The sequence below is a fragment of the Sceloporus undulatus genome, chromosome 5 (assembly GCF_019175285.1).
Source record: "Sceloporus undulatus isolate JIND9_A2432 ecotype Alabama chromosome 5, SceUnd_v1.1, whole genome shotgun sequence".
NCBI classification, from domain to species: Eukaryota; Metazoa; Chordata; class Lepidosauria; order Squamata; family Phrynosomatidae; genus Sceloporus; species Sceloporus undulatus.
This window is the reverse complement of record NC_056526.1, coordinates 67,194,367-67,216,221: the sequence shown is the minus strand read 5'-3', so window position 1 is coordinate 67,216,221 and position 21,855 is coordinate 67,194,367. Positions and strand designations below refer to the sequence as shown.

General features: G+C 38.3%; 1 protein-coding gene across 6 annotated transcripts; it reads left to right on the top strand.

The window, feature by feature from the left end:
* The first annotated feature begins 302 nt into the window (after nt 1-302).
* Nucleotides 303-21,063, top strand: BMT2 (base methyltransferase of 25S rRNA 2 homolog). Of its 6 annotated transcripts, none has more exons than XM_042468015.1 (6): nt 360-499; nt 6,592-6,782; nt 14,282-14,423; nt 15,327-15,491; nt 16,748-16,862; nt 17,611-21,063. In XM_042468015.1, exons 2-6 carry the CDS (start codon nt 6,692-6,694, stop codon nt 18,238-18,240), a joined length of 1,143 nt encoding a protein of 380 aa, XP_042323949.1. In that variant the 5' UTR covers nt 360-499; nt 6,592-6,691; the 3' UTR covers nt 18,241-21,063. The 6 variants fall into 6 exon arrangements, with proteins under 6 accessions (XP_042323947.1, XP_042323946.1, XP_042323949.1 ...); XM_042468014.1 differs by lacking the exon at nt 360-499 and adding an exon at nt 4,563-4,581; XM_042468013.1 differs by lacking the exon at nt 6,592-6,782 and having other exon boundaries at nt 303-499; nt 17,644-21,063.
* Nucleotides 21,064-21,855: the final 792 nt, after the last annotated feature.

Below are 21,855 nucleotides of genomic sequence, written 5' to 3'. Positions count from 1 at the left end.
GGAAAGCCCTATCCCTTGCAACGATTCTCAACCTTTGGGCCCCCTCAGGCGTTTTGGACTTCAACTCCCAGAAGCCCCAGTCAGTAGGCTCATTGTCCAGGAATTCTGGGAGTTGAAGTCCCCCCCCAAAAAAAAAGAAATCTAGAGGCCCAAAGGCTGAGAGGAACCACTGCTTGAGCGGCAGCCAGCGAGGCGTTCCAAAGGGGGCGTGGTCATACACACTAGAGACTACATTTCCCAGCAGCCCTCGGGAGGCGCTGTGCATCACGTGACCGGGTCCGGCGGCGGCGGACTTTAACCCTGCCTAAGCGTTCCGCCTTCTTTGTGGTCAGAGCGATGGAGGCTGAGCGGGAGTCGGAGGCTGGGGTCTGTTCTTCCTCCGCCGCTGCCTTCCCTTCCTTGCCCAGGCCCCGCGAGCAAGAACGGAAGCTGCAGCAGGAGAAGCTCTCCGGGGTGGTCAAAAGCGTCCACCGGCGCCTCAGGAAGAAGTACCGGGAAGGTAAGCTAAACGGGGGGCCTGCCTGGCTTCTCCTCCTCTCCTTCCTCGGGCCCTGCTTCCCTGGGAGGCGTGGCACAAGATGGAGGGGGCTCCGGGTCTGAGAGAGTCCAGAGGAGCCAGAGTGGGCCTGGGAGGAGGAGGAGGAAGAAAGGCCTGGGGGGTGTTTTCCCTGGGAGGTTCAGGTCGTCGTCTACACTGCAGTGTTAAACCGGTTTTAAACCGCTTTAGCTGCTCTGCTGTGGGGGGTTTCCTGTGGCACCAGGACTTTCTGGCAGAGAAGGAGAAATGTCTCCCAGGAATGAAGGGTCTTTGTTGTTTAGCCCCTTGAGTCCCTCTACTCTATAATGACCCAATAATAATAAGAATAAGAATAATATATTATTAGTATAACAATATAATAATATAATATTAAAATTATGATATATTTTAATATAAGAATAATATAAATATATATTATTAATATAATAATACAATATAACAATATAATATATTATTAATATGATAATTATAATATAATTATATATTAATATAAGATTAATATAATATAAATAGGAATAAGAATATGACATAATAATATAAGACTAAGAATAAGAATATAATATATTGTTAATATAACAATAGCATAATATAAGAATAATAATGTAATATTTATAATATAAGATTTATAATATAATATGTTATTAATATAATAGTAACATAAGATAGGTAGGATAATATAATATCTTAATAATATAATATAAGAATAGAATAGAATAATGTAATATAATATAAGCTGTGGCAGTTAAAAGTGGTGCCAAGGTGGATGGAGCCCTAGAAGGAGATTTGGGTTGGGGTCAGGGTGGCCAGAGGTCCTCACCGCTAAGGAGGAGGATGGGGCACTGCAAAATGGAGGATGTTGGGAGAAAAATGGGGGCACCCTCACAGAAATGTAAATTCATGCTTCTTAGTCATGCTTAAAATGGAGGACATTTTAGAATTCCTCCCAGGCAGAAGGTTGAAATGGAGGGTGTGTCCTGGAAAAGGAGGACATCTGGTCTCCCTGACTGGGGTGTTTCCTGGAGGTATACGTCATCTACACTGCAGAACTAATGCAGTTTCACACCACTTTAATTGCCATGGAGTTCTGGGATTTGTATGGATGAATATTTCTTATTGAATAAGTCTCCAGACTATTTCAAACTGCAAAAGCAAACAATCCACTAAAATGATCAAATGCCAGCAGTCATATACAAGTAAAACAAATGCTTATTTTTGTCTTTTTCTGCTTCCAAATAGCTCACAAAGCTACAAATCCTAGATTTCGATTGCATGGAGCCAAGGCAGTGTCAAACTGGATTATTTCTGCAGTGTGGATGCAGTCATAGAAAGAGATTTGGATTGGGATCAGGGTAACCAGTTATCCTCACTGCCAAAGGAGATGAGGCACCATAAGATGTAGGGCATTCAGACAAATGGAGGACATGACCAAATAAAAGCTAAAAACTCTCATACAGATACAAGTTCATGTCTCTTAGTCATTCTCGAAATGTTGGAATTCCTCCTGGACAGAAGGCTGAAATAGAAGATGTGTCCAGGAAAAGGAGGACCTCTGGTCATCCTGACTGGGGTGTTTCATGGTGGTAGGTCACGTACACTACAGAATTAATGCAGTTTGATACCACTTCAACTACCATGTTTCCATGCTGTGGAGTTCAGGGATGTGCAGTTTGGAGAAGAATTTAGCCAGGGAGCTCTGGTGCTGCAGCAAACTACAAATCTCAGAATCCCTTAAGATGGAGCCATGGCAGTTAAAGCAGCATCACAGTGGATTAATTCTGCCCTTTGGCAGCAGCCCCAGCTGAGAGGATAAGAGGCCTTCTCTCTTTGTAAAGCCTGCGCTCCAGGTTTCTAAATCCCTCTCAGCTGAGGGGGAAGAAAAACAACCAAGCCTGTTTCTTAGCATTGCCTTTTAAGGTCCAAAGTCCTATTCTTCGCCCCCAGCCCTCAAGGGGTATTAACAAGCTGCTGGGACACTTCAACCAGGCAAATTTTAATACAGCATAGGAGGTCAGCGTGGTATAGTGGTTTTGAGTGTTGGTCTGTGACTCTGGAGAGCAGCGTTCGAATCCTGGCTCAGCCATATAAACCCACTGGGTGAGCTTGGGCAAGTCACTCTCTCTCAGCCTCAGAGGATGACAGTGCAAACCCCCTCTGAAAAACCCATGATAGGGTGGCCTTAGGGTTACCATAACTCAGAAACGACTTGAAAGCAAACAACCACAACAGGAAGTCACAGGCAAAATGGGTGGAAATTCTGCTGGTCATTCTTGAATGAGAGGCCCAGGAAAGGAGTTGCAAGGAAGGTGTTGGGCAAGAGCAGGCAAGGAAGAAGCAGAGTAACCCCCACCAACTCCTCACCTCTGAAAGAGAGAGAGGAACTGAAGGTTGCTTTATACCAATTGTTTGGAAGATGTTGCTGGCACAGGTCCAAATCTTTGGGGAAAGCTGGGTGCCACAGTCTTGGAGGTACTTGTGTGCTTCCTTGCAGTGGTGTCCAACCAAGTACTCTCCCACCAATCTTCCTGCTGAAAAAGACCAATGTGGGCTGCTCAAGAAGTGCTCCGAATGTTCCCAGGCCATTATATATTTCCTAACCCACTATGTCCCACACCCAGCCCTTTCATCAGAAGAGGCTACCATGTGTGACTTGTTATTAACATTTGGGACTTGGTGAGCAAAACCACTCTTAAGATCACTTTCCAGAGCCCTTTTTAAAAAGGCAAACATTTATATTAGATTACATGAAAACACAAGGGGTAAGATGTGAGGAAATCAGCTAACCTAGAAGCAGATATACATGCAGAATGTGAATTCAGAAAACAGGTGTCAGCTCTCAAGATAATAAGGTTATTGTACTGCCAGTGTTGGATTTACTTTCTTCCTATAAGACTAAATTGACTGCTTGACTGGATTGGAGCGAGAACCTGAAATCTTAAAATGCTTTGAATTTTGAAAACTCCACTCCAATATTCCTCACTCATCAAATTGTCTCTTGCTGGTGTCATTTCCCATTAGTCCTTTGCCCTTTCAAAGTTTCCGTGTTCTGTTTCTTAATCCTATTGATACATTGCATTTCTGAACAAACACGGCCAAAAATACCCTTTCACTTGTTGGATTTTTTCTCCCAGCCATGACATTAAACTAGTTTAATTTCTTGTGAACCTTGAGTAAATCCTATTACCAAAATGAATGATTTCATATCCTGGAATATGTAAAACAGTGATGTCAGGGAGAACAAAACTTCACATGTCTCTTCAAAGAGATGAGGAAAACTGCGGTCACCCCTTAGGCATGTAACATATCTCAGTTCTAGTTTATGGGTGAGGGAGAAAAAAAGACTTAGTGGCCTGTTACAGACTGCCAAAATAAAGCTGCTTCGGGTCTGTTTGGAGGTATGCTATTTAAATAATGCATGGGTCCTAAGAGTCCGGAGGTCGCGCCAAAGCCACACTCCATTCCTAAGCACTGGAGTGCAGCTTTGGTGCAGCTTCTGAATTCTTAGGATACATGCATCATTTAAACAGCATACCTCCAAAGAGACCCGAAGCAGCTTTATTTTGGTAGTCTGTAACAGGCCAATGTAACATTTGCTGTAGACTACAGAGTTCACTAAAACAACATATTCATCCTTCTGCATTTCAAGTCACAGGCTTCTCCTCCATTGGCATCTAAATCAAGAATTTGCTAAGACAGACTTACATGCCATATTATAGTATGGCTTTCAGACATGTAAGATTGGTTTAGTGACCTTCTTGATGAGATTTACAGGGAAAGAGTCTTACAGCTCAAAATATGGAAGGCCTTACATTGTTTCTATATCCCTTATTTTCTTTATTACGCCATTTATTTCTTAGTAATATGTTCTGAAGGATTTGGGGAAGACAATAATATATTGGCATTTTAGAGTAGTCAGTAATAGTGTCTGCAAACTAACTGTGTTGTACTGCTTTGCAATCTTTTTCCATGTCTGTTGTAAAATAAACTCCTTTGAATTCATTAGGACTTCTTCCATGTAAATGAGTCCTGGATTACAGAGAAGTGTTGTATGTATCTACTACTATTCACAGTATATGTTGAAATACAAGTGTATGTACACACCCAAACTTGTTACTAATACTGGTCTCTTCCCATCTGTAGGGGTTCAGCTTGTGGGACCCCTAGAGATGGGAAAAATCATGGAAGCTCAAGTCCCATGTTATCCAATTGGTGAAGACGTGCGTGCCTGGGTCAGCACGTCTGTATGTTGCCATTGGATAATATGGGGAATGACAATCCGTGGATGCTCAAATCCATGGATGGGAAGTCCACTAATACCAAAGGCCCTCTTTACAGTAGGCCTTTGGTATCCGCTAGGGTTTGGTTCTAGATCTCTGAATTTCATAGGGTTTTCTTAAGTAAGGAATTCTCAGAAATGGTATTCCCAGTTCAAAGGCAGCTCAGAGGCTAAATTTCAGAAATGTGTGTTGAAATTTTTGGGTGATCAGGTTGATTAAAATGTTTAAAACAAAATTTCTGTTACATGGAATAATTTTGAAATTGTAAAGTCCTCATCCATAACTGAATGAAGCTTCAGTAGGTATACTGGGCTTACTTGCAGTCATGCCCTTTCTTTCCTTGTGTCTCGGCCCTACACCGCTTAAATTTGCACAAAGATTATTGGAGTGGGGCCCAGTAATATGTCTTCTTTACATTATAAAATTGTACATGCTTACAGCTGTATACAGAATAAGATACAAGCCATTTCCTTGTTGGCAGCAGAACCTTCATAGTGTAGTGTAGTGGTTTGAGCATTGGACTAAAACTCTGGAGACCAGGATTCAATTCCTGCTCAGCCATAGGAACCCACTGGGTGACCTTGGGCGAGTCACACATTTTCAACCCCAGAAAAACCCATGGTAGGTTCACCTTAGAATTACCATAAGTTGGAAATGACTTGAAGGCACACAGCAGCAACAACAAACCCTGGTAGAGGTCATAAGATCTTTCTGTGTATCTCAGTAACTTCTGTATGTGGTGGAAACTCTTTTGCTGACACAGTGGTTTGTATGGTTGTGTTCTTCCTTTTTTTCTTTTCCTCCTGCATTTTCTGTGAATTGTGGGTGGGACTATTCCAGCCTTGGCTCTTTGAAATTGGGGGGAAAAATGAGTGTGGCATTAAACTCAGGCTATTTTGAGCATACTAAATGTACTTTCTTTGAGATTTTTCTTATAGATGTTTGTTAATCCATGCATGCACATACTTAAAGCCAATTGCTTTCTGCCACTATATCTATAAGAGGAGTCCCCAGCGTTCTTCATTCTTTGTCTGAGGGCTCTAATGTACCCCCATAGGTCCCACAGTTAAACTGATGAGACAGCTTAACATATACTGTACTTCAAAAAATACCTCATTCTGTTTTCAAGTAAGTCTCCCAGCATAGTCTGCCTGGGGCAGAGCAAAGAAATGGAAAATTTCAGCCCGTCCTTCTTGAAGGTAGGACCTTTCTCTAATGGAAAGATTTAAAGATGAGGACTTCAGGTCAGAGCCAGATTTCTTGCCTTTAATTGCATGATTACAAAACTTTGCTGGTTTGCACGATTATAAATCTCTCTGTTCATGTCTTGTTTAGCAAGTGGGAGTTAATATGTATAGCCTTGTAGCTGGACGAGTTACATGCCAGAGCTCCACAACATGAGTTATGTCTTAAAATTGGTAAAATAGCTTTTCCAAACAACACATTACGAGGAAATCAGTGGGAAGTTGTTCTTTGCTGGCTTTGAGAGAAAAAGCCTTGGTAATCTTACATTCTAATCCTAAATAATTTGCGGCTGTGTGTTTTCAAGTGATGCTCTCATTATATAGGCCTTGCAGCAGTTTTATATATTTGGGGTACTTCTGTCATTCGTGGTGGTAATGTAGGCTTTGGCATTAAGCTGTTAGATTTCTTTTCCCTATTCATTATGAAAACAGTGTTGAGTCATGTATTCCTGATATTTTTGGCTGGCAAATATGTTGGAAAGCCTGAAGCTTGTGTTCAAGACTAAATGTCTGTTTTTGTCTGTCTTTTTTTCAGAAACGTGTTATTGCCAACGTAGGGCTGCAAGGAAGAGACCTAAAGATGAATGAGCCAATGGTTTTCTTTGTAGCAGGGGAGGATTTTGTTTAGTCACTAGATGTTTTCAATCACTACTCAGCACCTTGCCTCACCTTGCCAGCATGTTCAGAGGGCTTTGAGGGGAGTAGAAATTGGTCATTCAGTTCCTGGTGAGCTTTGATGTCCAGAAGTGATGTGAGTTGCTTGTTGTATTTTGCTTTCTTTGGTATGAAGTGGCAAACCCATACCAAGATCTCTGCAGTGACTGGATACCATGGATCTCGGTGCTAGCAAGTAGGAGATGTATTTGGAAGTGAGGGAAGAATACTTACCATTGGAGCCTTTGCTATGGGTTTGTAGTATAACTTGCACATTGTCACTTCCAACAAATCTGGTCATCTCTTTTCTCCCTTTTTCCAGTCTGTATTTCTGTGTTTTTCATGGACATTTCCATTCTGTCTTCATGTAAACTTTTACTGTGAATGGCATATGCTTAATCCAAAGATCACGTTAAACTTCTCATATCTGACACACATTTAAATGTGTAGAATATTTTGTAGTTATGCACTTAAAAGTATGGGAGACGTAACCTCAGAGATTCTGTATTAGCAGTGAAATGCGTTATCTGAGGTTTTTGCTGTCCCAGCTGATGGCAGAATGGTTTGGCATGTCTTTTTCATTTACGTGAGATAAACAAACTAGAAAAGTATGATGTTAATTTAAAAGTTGCTGTATAAATATGTGAAAAGTGTCTTGGTATCCAAAAGTAGCCGAACTGAAAAAATACGTGGTTAAAGGGGTAATGAAGTGCCTAGTGTTGTCTACAAACTACATTCATACAAATTCAGAGCTTTAATTTGAAGCTATTTTTATTGTAATATTTATAAATACCCTGAGACATGATAACTCAAAAGCATACATTTCCATCACATTACTTATATTTTAAGAGAGGCAATGAATACAGATGGGGCTGTTAACATTAATTTTAGCATGTCCAAAGAGCTGTACTCAAGTATATCTGCAGAAAAAAATGTAATTATCAGGTGAGATTCTGGTTTTAGTTAACACTGTATCCATACCAGTTGCCTAACTGTATTGTAACACTGTTCATACCAGTTTCTGCTGGGCTATATCCAGTTGTTGGTACAGGTATCCCTCATTTTAGCAAAGTAGTGTAGTAGTTAACAGAACATTTGGTAACAGATCCAGAAACAATATGAAAAGAAAGGTGGTTTCTATACAGTACCACAGAAAAGAAAAGCAGGTCAGCATGTTTCAGCAAACGTCATATTCAAAACTAACAATATGCACATGTAAAAAACAACTAAATCAAGTAAATATTGCATAGATATTTTAAAAACATTTGAACCTTCTGTAGACCACTTTTTTCAAAATGTATCTAGGGATGGCTATTATTTTCACTCCTTCCATTTTCTTTTTATTTCTGTTTTGGTAAGAGAAACTTCTAGACCTGTGGGGTTTGTTTGTTTGTTTGTTTGTTTTTAACATGCTAGGGGTAACTGTTAAAACAGTTTTACCTGTTCTTTTCTATTTTTTTGTTTAAGCATGTTCTGTAAGTTTCTGGAGACAACTGCTATTTACTTTGCCTTTTATTATAGACACACAAAGCCACAGAGAAATCATCTTCAGTAGCATCCTGTTTTTCCCCAGCTCAAGATTTATTGCGTTGTTTACTAGTATAGACACTCTGTTGCAACCAGACACTCAAAGTCTGTTTTTGTCTAGTCCTCTTTCATCATCTTTCCAATGCTGATACTGCTAAAACAACAACAACCATTCACCTAAATGGAGAAGAAGGGGGAAAGGGAAGGCTGGACAGGCATAAAAAGACTTTGTAAAAAGAAGCCTCTTTATCAGAGGCTTTGTTAACAGAGTATGTGTATATTAACTAGAAGAGATATATAGAATTAATGGGGCATGTGCTGATTTATCTAATTTCCATTGATCCAGTGGCTCTAGGTTAACTGGGTCTAGCAAATGGATATAGCAAAATCTTACAGATTTATCATTCAGTTTACTTTTAAATGTTTTCACTTTCTGTATAAAATGCTGAACTCCAACTAAATAAATAATGGAGTTAATCTCTTTTGGCCAGTTTATGAGAAACAGCCAAAAGGTAAAGTTGAAAGTAGAAGTAAACATCAATAAATTAAAGAATGGTGCCCACCTCCTTGGTCAAGCAGATACAGAAAATACTCATTTTCAGGATAAAAGAAGGGAATTTTACTTATACTAGGCTAAATCGAATTGGTGGTACTACCAATAGTAGCTCTATTGAATTGATGGAACTTAAGTGGTGACAAACCAAGCTCAAATGAATCTACTTTAGTTGGTACAAACAGTTAGGCTTACCAGTAGCCCTTTGCATTAATACACATTGGTTAGAAATATTACTAGTTTAACTTTAGTAAGGGATTAAGGAAAGGATACATTTTCTGCCTCACATTGCTGCATGCTAGTGAGGACTTCACATTAATAATTTTATTACACAGGTTGAGTACACTTTATCCAAAATGCTTGAGACTGGAAGTGTTTCAGATTTCAGTTTTTGGAATATGAAACACTTCCAGTCTCAAGCTGTATTTGTATCTGTATTTACATACACATAATACACATGTGGGTCGCTGTGGCCCAGCAGTTAAGACGCTGACTCTGATGATTGCAAGATTGGCGGGTTGGCAGTTCAAGGCCCAAGCGTCGCATAACAGGGTGAGCTTCCATTACTAGTCCCATCTTCTGCCAGCTTAGCAGTTCAAAAACATGTAAAAGTGCAAGTAGATAAATAGGTACTACTTCCTTGGGAAGGTAACAGCATTCTGTGCAGTCATGCTGTCCGAATGATCACAGAGTTGTCTATGATAATGCTGGCTCTTCGGCTTAGTAACGGAGATGAGCACTGTCCCCTGCAGTTGGTCAAGACTTGTCAAAAGGAAAACCTTTACTTTTTACCATTAATACACAACACAAGTAACATAGTATGTACTGTATGAGGCTGGTGAACAGGCTAGAGAGAGACTGAGGGCCTCTGAAATGGTGGGAATCCAAGCATAGGGCTTGGTGCACTTCCATGCCTCCCACAATTTCACAGATGCTTACATCTTCCCCTCCAGCCACTCATCTTGTTAATTCACTACATGTGTATGAGGATGAAGAAAGACTGAGGATCTCAGAGACAAACTAGCAGGATTGCTGCAGCTGCCACCTCAAAAGGAGGAAGCAGGAACTGACAGCGAAAAGCTTCATTCTGGGGAGGTTTATGGATTTTGGATTTCCAGATTGGGATGCTATAGTCATGTGCATAGAATTGTGCTTCTTATATACTTAGACTCTTACAAAGTGCTTCATTTCCAGCCAGTCATCTTATGTGTTGAAAGAAACTACACAAACCAATCCTCTAATATAGCATCCTTGTATCTACTTACCTGGATGTAAGCACCTCTGAATTTGATAGGACCTATATCTATGTAGCAATAAGTATAAGATAGCATGTTAAAAGCTGAAGGAGCTGGAGATAGTGGATTATTTTGCACTGTCCCTGGGATCAGAAAGCAAGAGAAGAGCAAATGGCACAAGTTTTGTCAGGCACAAGTTTGTTTGTTTTTTGTTGATTTTCAGAAACTTAATCCCTTGTTAAAAGGAAAGAGAAGAGTGCCATTTATCATCCTTGGCATTATATGTAGGTAGAACTCAGGAAAAACCTGTTCAGAATGCTCTTGTATAATAATACTTGTTTTTGTGTGTGTGTGTGTGTGTGTGTGTGTATACACATACATAAACCAATGCATACAGTATATGAAAATGAAATGTGACTTGCCTTCTGGAAAAGAAGTAATAATAAGCAAGTATGTCAAGGAGATACTGTATGTCTTGATGCCACATGCTTATAGATTTGATACATTCTTATTTTTAAAGCATTTGGGGTGGAATTCTTACAATGCCATATAGGCCTGTTACAGACAGCCAAAATAAAGCTGCTTCCAGTCCTAAGGACTGGAGCGTGGCTTTGGTGTGGCTTCTGGACTCTTAGGACGCATGCATCATTGAAACACCATACCTCCACTGTGACTCGAAGCAGCTTTATTTTGGCTGTCTGTAACAGGCCATAGTTCATTTTAAAAAATGAACCTGAACAAATCAAATGTACTAGCTATAAATTTACTGGATATAAACCTCTTTAGTTTAATACTGTTCATAAAATGCAGTGATATTAGCCAGCTCACAGAAAAAGAATAAATCCTGAGGAGAGCATCTTTTAAAAATATTGTTATGCATAGAGTATGACCTTACAGCCAATGAAAGTTATTTTAATTCCTTTTCTTGTAAACTCATAAAATTCCCATGGCATATTAAAATCAGCACGCAACTCTGCTGCAAGTGGACTTTTTTTAATTAAAGAATCTCAGAGATGTCCTTAATTATAAAACAATTCTATGAAAAAAACAGGCTAAAATCAAGTGTGTGTGTGTAAGAATAATTGGCATAGGAATAGTAGCACTGTTGGATAAAATGAATGCTTGCAGAATTCTCCCATCATGACAAACCAAATGCATTTGGGAAACTTACAAGTGCTTCTCCTTCCCTTGATCTCCACTGAATTGTTTTTGAGAGGATTGGTGAATATCCTCCATAAATGTTTCTGTTTCAAAGATGTCTCAGTTGGTGCCCATCACCATATCTTGTAGAAACTAATTCCATAGATTACTTATAAACTAGTAGGGATGGTCTGATTCAGAAGTTCAAGGACTGATTATTCTGGAGTCAAGATTGGTTTTTCCATTAAGAAGGTACAAAAAAATTCAAATCCCCTACTAGTTAATCTTGTTGGACTATTGAGTTGTTTCTTTCTAAGCTTTTGTTTCTGTTAAGTAAAATTTCTGCATTGTTCACTCTCTTGCAAAATTGTGAAAGAATTTATGGTAGCTGACAAATAAGTATGTGTTAGCAATGTGGTTCTGCATGTAAGACCAAACCTATCTTACCTGAACGTACAATCAGGTAACTGTGGTACCAGTAACACTCCTCTGCTCATCACTGGTGAAACTCGATAACATTCTCTTCAGGTACAGTGCTCCCTCGGGTTACGAAATTAATTCGTTCCGACGCCGCTTTCGTAACCCGAAAAGCATTCGCAAGCCGAAATGCCATAGGCGCTAATGGGGAAAAGCCGCGATTTCGTGCGAAAAAGCGCCGAAAAGCACCAAAAATTTTTTCGTAACCCGAAATAACCTTCGTAACCCGGAACAGTTTTTTTTTAATGGATTTTTTTCGTATCCCGGAAATTTCGTAACCCGCGCATTTCGTATCCCGAGGTACCACTGTATTACACTTCAGTCAAGATTATAGATTAAAAAAAATAATGAGGATAATAAATAATGTAAATGCAGATGTTTATTAGGAAGAGCTTAAGAAAATGGCCATAGAGAAAAGGAGAATAAGGGAAGTGAATCCTTGGTTCATGTGCTTAACATATCAGAAAAATGATACTCTGTTGAAAGGAGGCTCAATTGACAATAAGAAAAAGCAACAGGAAAAGCAGAAGAGCAACAGGAAGGTTTGAATAACTTCCAAACTGTAATGGCATTGTGAACAGTGCAGGAAGCCAATATAGATATGTTGTGGTGTTCTGGTCACAGTGAACAGCTGTGCAGGTATCTCACAGAATTAATTATGTATAAAACATGTTACTTTCAGTGAACAGATCCAGTTCAACATCGGTTTGATTTTAAAAATTTTCAACCTTCTAATCCATACGCATTACTCAGAGTAGTTAAAACTAGTAAAGCATAAGATGTGTACATGTACTTTAATGTTGCCTGCCAACTTATGGTAACCCCATAAATTTCATAGTGTTTTCTAAGGCAAGGAATACTCGGAGGTGGTTTTGCCAGTTCCTTCCTCTGAAACATAATAGCCGACAGCGCCTGGTATTTGTTAATCACCAGACAACAACCAGCCTGGCTTCCTGCACTTCTGGAGCCAAGGTTCCCTATGAACAGACTACCTTGAAAGCTTGTGGGTTTTCATTTGTTAAAGGTATTTAAACAAAGCTTGAAGGGCTCGAACTGTAGCTTCCCACACTGAAAGGGAGTTGACCAGATGACCATTAGAGTCATTTGTATTTTCTGATTCTATGAAGCTACACCGGAGTATTGACACAACCCATTATCCTTCCTAGAACTACTTCTGTGTATGAGATGGAAGATAGTACAGTTGTTTTATTAGAAGAACTAAAACACAAACATTGTTCCAATCCGTCTTTGCGTGATGTCTCAAATAGATGGGTACTGGATTTACATTCCTTTAAAGTCGTAGAAAATATTCAGGTGACATTTGTCTACTAATAATATATATGACTTTAGTCTACATTACATGGTTGCTGTAATGCTAAGTTTCAGTGCCTTTGGTAGTTAACCTGTGCTTCCTTAACCTGTCCCTAATAGTAACCACGGCAAAATAAAATAGTGCTGTGTTTATCCTTTGAGGCAGTTTAAAGAAGCTGTGTGTGTGTGTGTGTATGTGTAACGGGGGGAGATGTATATACAATGGGAATTAATTCAGTGTGTGTATGGCTTAGATTCAGATATATTCTGTTGCCAAAAATGAGAGAGAGACTATGCTTACAGACAATTAACAGCCTTGTAGCTTTCCATTTCGTGCAACATTAAGTGGTCACTGAACACGAACTGATCAGCAAACATCTATCAGTTATTTAGAAGGAATTACACAGCTTTCCAGTGTCATTACATCAGTGTGGTTAGAAGGTTCAGGAAATAGTGGTTAGAGTAAGCTTCAGTCTTCAACAGTCAAGGGTTTCTCTTATTAGTAATCTGATATTGTAGTTCATTTGCTGAACCAGAAAAACAACCAAAAAATTTCCATTAGAGTGTTGAAGGCCTGACTGCAGACATGGGCAAGGAAGGGAAGGGAATGAGTGTTGCTGTGTTTATTCATTTCAGCAGAAGTTAAGCACTTGATGTGTGTGGCTTTCCTAGCATTCAACTGAAACAGTAACAAATGAAGTACTTTACCAGGTTTCTCCTCTGAGTTGGGTCACTAATGGATTCTCCCATTCTCAAGTGAGTCTGGCAGCAATACATTCTGCGAAAGTGCAGAGATCTGTGCTTTTGTTGCTGCTCAGTATAGCAGCCATATCACCTGTTTATTCTTTTTACCTGAAGTTGCTGTATTTTTGCTACCTCTGTAGCTATCTAGCGGTCTAAACAACTTTCTTAAAAGTTCAAAGAAAATATATTGGGTATATGAAATCTCCAGGAGAAGTCCCTTTCAAGAAAGGTTCTTAAGCAATTGTTTTAATGAATCTTCTTCCTTTGCAAAAGTTTTTAGTAGATACCACAATAAAACTGTTCATACATTACATCTTTCATCCGATAGGAATGTGATGGTGATATATTTTCTTCAAGAGTTCAGTATCTCCTGAAATTCCTCAATTGGAAATGCAATTCTGGGATAGTATATACACCTCATAGAAAACCAAGTACAGTACTTGCCTTCAGTTTATTTGTTTCTCTTACTGATTAGTGGTATCTCTTCCCCTATGATGAATGTTTGTTTACAGGATTTTCTTACTCTACTTTTTAATACTATTCCTCTATTACTCATACCCTTCTGTCATCTGTGTGTATTTTAGTGGGGGACTTTGATAAAATCTGGCGTGAACATTGTGAGGATGAAGAAACTCTTTGTGAATACGCTGAAGCAATGAAAAACCTGGCTGATAATCACTGGGCTAAAACCTGTGAAGGAGAGGGCCGTATTGAGTGGTGCTGCAGGTAAGTCCTTGCATGGTTTCGCTAATGGGAATGTAAGAACTTTGGCAACATACGTAATACAAATCTCTGCAGGAGAACAGTTTATACTGTTAACGGATGCATAGAACTTCTTTGAAGGTAATTGCTTTCAGATTTTGGAGATTAATTTCTTGAATTTGTAACCATCTTTATATTTAAGCAACTAGTGGAAGCATTCTACTAGTGGTCAATATCTTTTAAAGCTGTTTGCTACCAAACATTATTTTCAAACCAAATGACTGGCATCAAACTGAACTGTGGATTAAGACTATGCAGTGCCAGACATATGGAGATTAAAAGGAGTCTTTGTTTGCTCCAGTTACACAAATAGCTCATTCCATTTTCTAGAGCAGATGTTGCCAGTGGTGGTGCAGTACTGACATTTGTTGATTATACTAGACTGCTCTGTATAGCAACATAAACTCCATGGTTTCATGTACACAAACAGATGAAAGTACTTGTGTTTCAAATGCTTGGTTATAAGTTTGGCAGGTGAAAGAGGGAGATGAAGGGTAGCCCAGTGGGAATGTAAATAGAAGCTTGACTGAGAAAACATTGTGGAAGATACAGAATGAAGAAGAAAGAAGGAAATTGAATATGGGTAGGAAGTGGAAATGGTGGAGATTATAGAATTCTACAGTGCAGTCTATTTCATTGCATTGGAAATTTTATGAGCTGTACTGGGCAAACAGATGCAGAATACTAGCAGGGATTACTTTGATCAACATTTGGTGCCAGTCCAACTGTTAATTTATACATGTTGTGAAGAAAATAGGATATTTTAAATGAAAAGGAATGATTATAATCTATTCTGATTTACATTATAATAAAGTGCATTGGAAAATTAAAGTATAGGAACTATGTATTGTTTTGCCTTTTTTGAAGTGTATCACGAGAATATTTTCAAAATGGTGGGAAACGGAAAGCTCTGGAAAAAGATGAGAAAAGAGGAGTCCTTGCAACCAAAGATGTTCAAACCATGGGCATGCATGCAGCTCCAAAAACGGATTGTTCTTCAGAAAATTCAAATCATAATTCTTTAACAGATGAGTAAGTATATAATAAGGTCAGTTACGATTTCAGATGTAGTTTGGGGAAATAATTTTCTTAAACATTTCCACATTAAAATCTGTAGGCTTTAAAACAGTTTACTTTGGCTTGACCATGTTCGTTTATAATGCATACTTACTGTATGTATTGCAAAATGGACTGGAGAGATGGTTTTAAATGGAGAGGTTTTTTTATATGAAGCCAGGTCTTGCAAAATGGAGCAAAGAAAGAAGCAAGTGGATTTAAATAGAGAGGTTTTTCCATAGAAAGCCAGGTCTTGCAAAACGGAGCAGAGCAAGAAGCAAGTGGATTTAAATGGGGAGATTTTTCCATGGGAAGCCAGGTCTTGCAAAACAGAGCAGAGAAAGAAGCAAGTGGATTTAAATGGGAGATTTTCTGATAGGGAGCAAAGGCTTGCAAAACGGCCTGGAGGGGGAAGGAATTGGTGTTCAGTGGAGATTGGGGCGTCAGGCTTGCTTGCTTTAGGACCCTTCTAAGCACTACTGATGTATTGAACCTTATATAAGTCTACTCAAGATTTTTGGGACATAAATTTCTCGACTTACAAACATAAATATTATTTAACACTTATAAGAGGAACTATCACATACAATAACTTACCTAACAGAAAGATTGTACAGTATTTGAATTATTAGGGTACTTGCTAGCCCTGTTATTAATAGGATGCTGTATTTCAAATTGATGTCTTAGGATGATTGAAAGAAACTAGGGCGCTCATTTTAATAAAGAAATTTTTTGTGCTGGTGCAGAAAAATAATATAGTTACATATAGACATTCTTTGAGAAGTAGACATGTACCTCTACAAATGCCTACGGGAAAGAACTTCTTGCATCTTGCAAGCTGCTTTACAAGACCTGGGATAGCTAGGTTTCCCAAGAATTGCTGGGGACCATCTGTTGCTTTTAAATGGAGTTTATGCTTTTATTTGGACACATGAATATGTGTATGTGCCTTCAAATTGCCTGTTGACTTATTGCAACCTCACAAATTTAATGGGGGGTTTTAGGCAAGGAGTACCCAGAAGTGGCTTTGCCAGTTCCTCCTATGAAATATAGCCATATAGAGCCCCTCATGTGGCCAAAATGGGGAAGCTGAAAAGCAGGAGGGTGAAAAGCTGTCAGTTTTAAATCTGCAGTTGCAGCAAGTTTCCTACTTCAAGCAGTGTTTCTCATTCTAAAAGATTATATAGTGTTTTGAAAAACTGGTTTGACAGATTGAATTCCTTTCCATTTAGACTGCTGCATCCTTCAGGGAAGATCAGATTACTTGATGTTGGCAGCTGTTTCAATCCATTTTTGAAGTTTGAAGAATTCTTAACTGTTGGTATTGACATTGTCCCAGCTGTTGAGGTATGAAAATTGTGAAGAGAGATAAATCCCAACATAGCAATGCCCACTATTTAGGCTACGTTGAGATATCTTTATAATTGTTCTATTTTTCCAGCAACAATACCGAAAAAAGTAAAACTAATAAGGAATATAATAAGTATACTTTCTTAAAGGTGATGATAATCTTGCATTTGGTACTTGCAAACTGTTTTTGGAAAGTAAGGCTGTAGCAGAGCTTGAATAGTTACTAATCTGTCTAAATGCTGTAGCCTTATTCTCTCTTTGGAAAACATTTTGCGTTAAGTGTTTTAGCCCAATATTTTGCACATATTTCTTAAATATTTATAATTATATAAAAATGCAAGATATCCTTTAGATTAGGGCCATATTGTATAATTGGTTTAATTTATTTATTTTTTAATTGTTACCCATCTAAATAGATTGTTTTGGGAGGGGAATGATAAATGCAGATAATTGGGGAAAGAGCAGATGGTGTAAGCATCATTTAAAGAAGATTTTCTCTCATATTGGAGGAATGCCTCTTCTAAACGGATTTAAACTTTTCTAAACCATGGACATGTGCCATAGCCTAAAATAAGGCATGCTGTTTTTATGATTAAAAATGTTATCCATATGGAAATTGCATGTACTGAGTAAAACCTGTATGACTATTTTCAAGATTTAACTGTAACCTTACTTGAAGTAGTGTGTCTTAATATATAAAGCTTACACTTTTAGAGTCTATAACAGTATGTGTTTCTTCCTCTAGAGTGTCTACAAATGTGATTTCTTAAACCTTCAGATTCAGCAGCCTCTTCAGCTTGCACAAGATGCCATTGATGCTTTTTTGAAACAGCTGAAAAATCCTATTGATTGCCTGCCTGGAGAATTATTCCATGTTGTGGTCTTCTCCCTGCTCCTTTCTTACTTCCCTTCACCCTATCAACGCTGGATATGTTGCAAAAAGGCCCATGAACTTCTTGCTTTAAATGGGTTGTTGCTTATTATCACTCCTGATTCGTCCCATCAGAATCGCCATGCTATGATGATGAAAAGCTGGAAAATTGCTATAGAATCCTTGGGTTTTAAACGTTTCAAGTACTCCAAGCTTTCTCACATGCATCTAATGGCATTTAGGAAGATCTCTCTTAAAACAACTAGCGACTTGGTGAGCAGGAACTATCCGGGAATGTTGTACATCCCCCAGGATTTCAACAGTATAGAAGAGGAAGAATTTTCTAATAATTCCTGCTATATCCGATCCGATGCTGAAGATGAACAACTTGCGTACAGTTTCATGGAGCTCCCAGATGCTCCTTATGACTCAGACTCAGGGGAGAGCCAGACCAGCTCTATCCCTTTCTATGAGCTAGAAGACCCTATATTGCTTCTGAGTTAATGTAACCATTAAAATCTGCTTTGAAGCCCAAATTCCATTTACTGTAAAACTAGTTTTGCTAAACTGACATCTGCTCTGAACATAAAACATTTGCAAAAAAAGGAAATACAAAGGGTTTTTGAGAACTGTCACTATTTTTTTCTACTTATGAATTTTAAAATTTATTCTTGTATTGAAAAGTTGAAGCGTGCGTGTTATGCAGAATGGCTCATGTGATAGCATGAACAGGGTTTACTTTAATATTTGTATCAGTAAAATATTCCAGAAAGGTAACATTTATCCTTCCCTACAGTGATGTGAACTGTGACTCTGAAATATATACTGATGTGTCTTGATCTGATGTTTTTAATTTCTGTATTGGTTAAGATTCCTGCAAGCATTTCTCAGATGTTTAAGCAGAAAAGATATAATATGCACTGTTAAATGTATAAGAAAGATGCTTGGAAAGTTGCTTAGCTTTTGACTTGGAACAAACAACAACATATAGAATGAACAGAGTTTAGCTTGATCTGGTAAAAAGAAAATATCTGCATAATAACTTAAGTCGTCTGTAACGTTGCAACTGAAACATCTTGCAGGATACCATCCTCTCTGTCTTTGGAATAATAACCTGCAGGTTTAACCTGTCCTCTCCCTTCCCCACTTCAAAATTAGACTATTGTGACAATTTATATGATCACACTAACATGCTACAATTTTTTCATACTGTTTTACAAAGCATTCTGCAGCAAAGTGTTTGTGTAAGAAATGTAATTGACAAAATTTTGATAATCCTAATCTTGCAAACATTAATATTTTCTTTGCAATGTAAAAATAATACAAGATATTTGGAATCAAAGAGGACAGGGTTTTTTTGGAAGACGTTTTAAAAAGTATACTTTATTTTCACAACTCTAACATAGTAAAACAATCCCCTTTTAGCCAAATTTGTTTTATTATCTGCACTATCATCTTACTTCTCGACTGCATCACAATTTTTTTAACTGTAAGGGTTCCCTAGAAATGCTTCAAACCAAAACTTAATAGGAAAGTGATTTTTAACTGTAAGAGCGTATAATCTTTTTCCTTGTTAAGTATCGGTTTAAGCATTTGCATATATGCATGACTCTGGGTTTAGGCCAGTATATGTTGAAATGTAAGAAACGATTATTAAGAACAAAATAATTCTGTAGTTTCAGAAGGATAGATAGTGTTAAGAATAGGCAGAAGTGCCATTTCAGGAATATCACTGCACAGCCTGAAAGCTAGAGGGGAGAGTGTGTTTTCTTTTAAAAAACAGATGCAACTTTCACACTCCAGTCCAAAATTTACACTCAAGTTTCACAGCTAACCTCTACATTTGTTTTTTGCCTAATGTGCTAGGTCATGCATATATAAAAATTTTCGTAAATTGTGATGTAGCTTCGTATGAAAACATTATTGTTTTGTTTTGTTTACCTCTTGCATGTAACAGTTCTTTTTAAAAACTCATGAATATCCAAATTAGTTTTCTGGCAGTAACCCTACTAAAGTGTTTCACAATATGAAATCTTAAATATTAAGCTAAGGTTTCTGGGAATATCAGCCTCAACTAGCCATAATTCTTGGGCATAGCAATAGATAAAGTAATATGGTCTCTTCCCGCATTCCCAGTTTCTTTATTACAGTTAGGTCAATGGACATTCAGTTTTGGACAGCGAGGGTTAGAAGTATTCACTTGCTGATTTTCTTGCCCGGCAGTCTCTTCTATAGCTTTCTTCTCAGGGGATAATTTTACATATAAAATGAGGATAGCTACTTGAAATGAAATTGCTGGTACTGGAAACTGGCACCATCTGAAGCATATTCTGTCCCTTGTCACTGTAAACGAGAGTATCAGGCTACAAAATGTTTGAATACCAATTTTGTTATAAATTATCCCTTATCTAAATGAAGTTCAGAGTTGGAACATGAACTTTAAACCCTAGGTGAGATTTGGACACTCATTTGCACACATTGCAAGCTAAGGTAGACTGTGGATGAGCTACACCTCTAATAATAGTAGTAGATAATCCAGGAGTTGACACTTTTGACATATCACACCCCAGAGGATTTTCAAAAGCCCTTGAACAAAATGCGTTGCTGCTGAGGCAAATAGCAGTTTGCTTACATCTAATGCTAAATATTTTTCATAGCTAGATTTTTTAAACGCTTCCTAGGTTTTTGTTTTTAGTACTCTTGCAGTAGTTGCAACATGTTGGTGCTGTTCTCTCAATTATATAATACTGGTTGCTTCTCTAAAATGTGCATGATGTGCTGTTAAATATTAGCAAGAAGTCCTCATAACTCCTTAGCACAATGCACTTCTGTTATATTGTCTGTATTAATGTCACTGTTTTCCCCATTCATTCACATGATGGAATCCAGATCATGGTGTATGTAGTTGAAATTGCTTGAAATTTGAATGTTAGAAGTTGGCCAGTAATAACTGATGGCTTGGTGACAGTGTTCTGAGTGTTTCATTAGAGAAGAAACTTTGGTTATTATTGTTGTTTCGGTACCCTAATGTAGATACCTCTTTCAAAAATGATGTTTTTTCTGGAAGTGATAGTTGTGGGTATGGTGATTATTATTTTTTAAGGAACTCATATCTTTCCTTCTTTTGGGAAATTGTCACAGGGGTTTCACTAGAAATGCAACTTGCAAGATGGCTGTGTAGATCTGGGAGGCTTCTTGAGATTCTACAGTTAATGAAAAGGAGAATATCCAGATCTATATGAGGAAGAAAGCATGCCACCAAACCTTGCATTTGTTTTTTCTTTATGTTCTGTGAGAGAGTGCATTAAAAGAAAAGTGCAAACAGCTTTTCAGGTGTTGTTCATATGTTCCCAATTTCACCAAGCTGCATTTTTGCTGTCAGGAGAACGCATCTGTGATGACTATCTTGTTGCAAAAATGAGTGTATTGTAGAATATTTTGGCGCACAAACCAGACTAGCAGCTTTGGCTTTAGTACTGCAGAGTTTACACACAGTTGCAAAAATAATTATTGACTAATGTCAAACATGTTTATATTGCAACATAATACCTTGTACCTACCATTTTCTCCAAATAATTTCAATACATGCCTTAGAGAACATTTAGACATTTAGCTATGTAGTAAGACTTAATATTTAAAGTATTTTGGAAGTTGAACCATCATTTTTATACAGCCAAGTGGAGATTACATGTTGCCACATCCAGTGCATTGGATCCAAGCTTAGTTATATGTAACTGGGCTGGCAGGTGGGTTTTCTTGCTCAGTAGCAAGTCCCCCACCCCAAGCTTCACAGGGTTTTAGAAGACACTACTAAATAAGATAAGCTGGGAAGAGGGGAATCCTTCTAATAAAGTTGGAGTACTTGTCAGTGGAGCTCCTTTAAGATGTCTGCTTAATCTGGGGGGATTCCTGCCCACAATCCAAACCTTTCAGGAGGATCTCCCTCTAATATTTGTGAGAAGAGGAATGGCTGCCTCAGTCTGGGGGCCTATTGACAGTACACAAGTATAGCACAGTTATTCCAATTTAATGGCTAGGGTTCCATTTCTAGTTTTATAAGGCACTGGAGCACTCTGGCTGGCCCCTCCCAGAGCTGCCAGTCCCAGGATTTCTTAACAC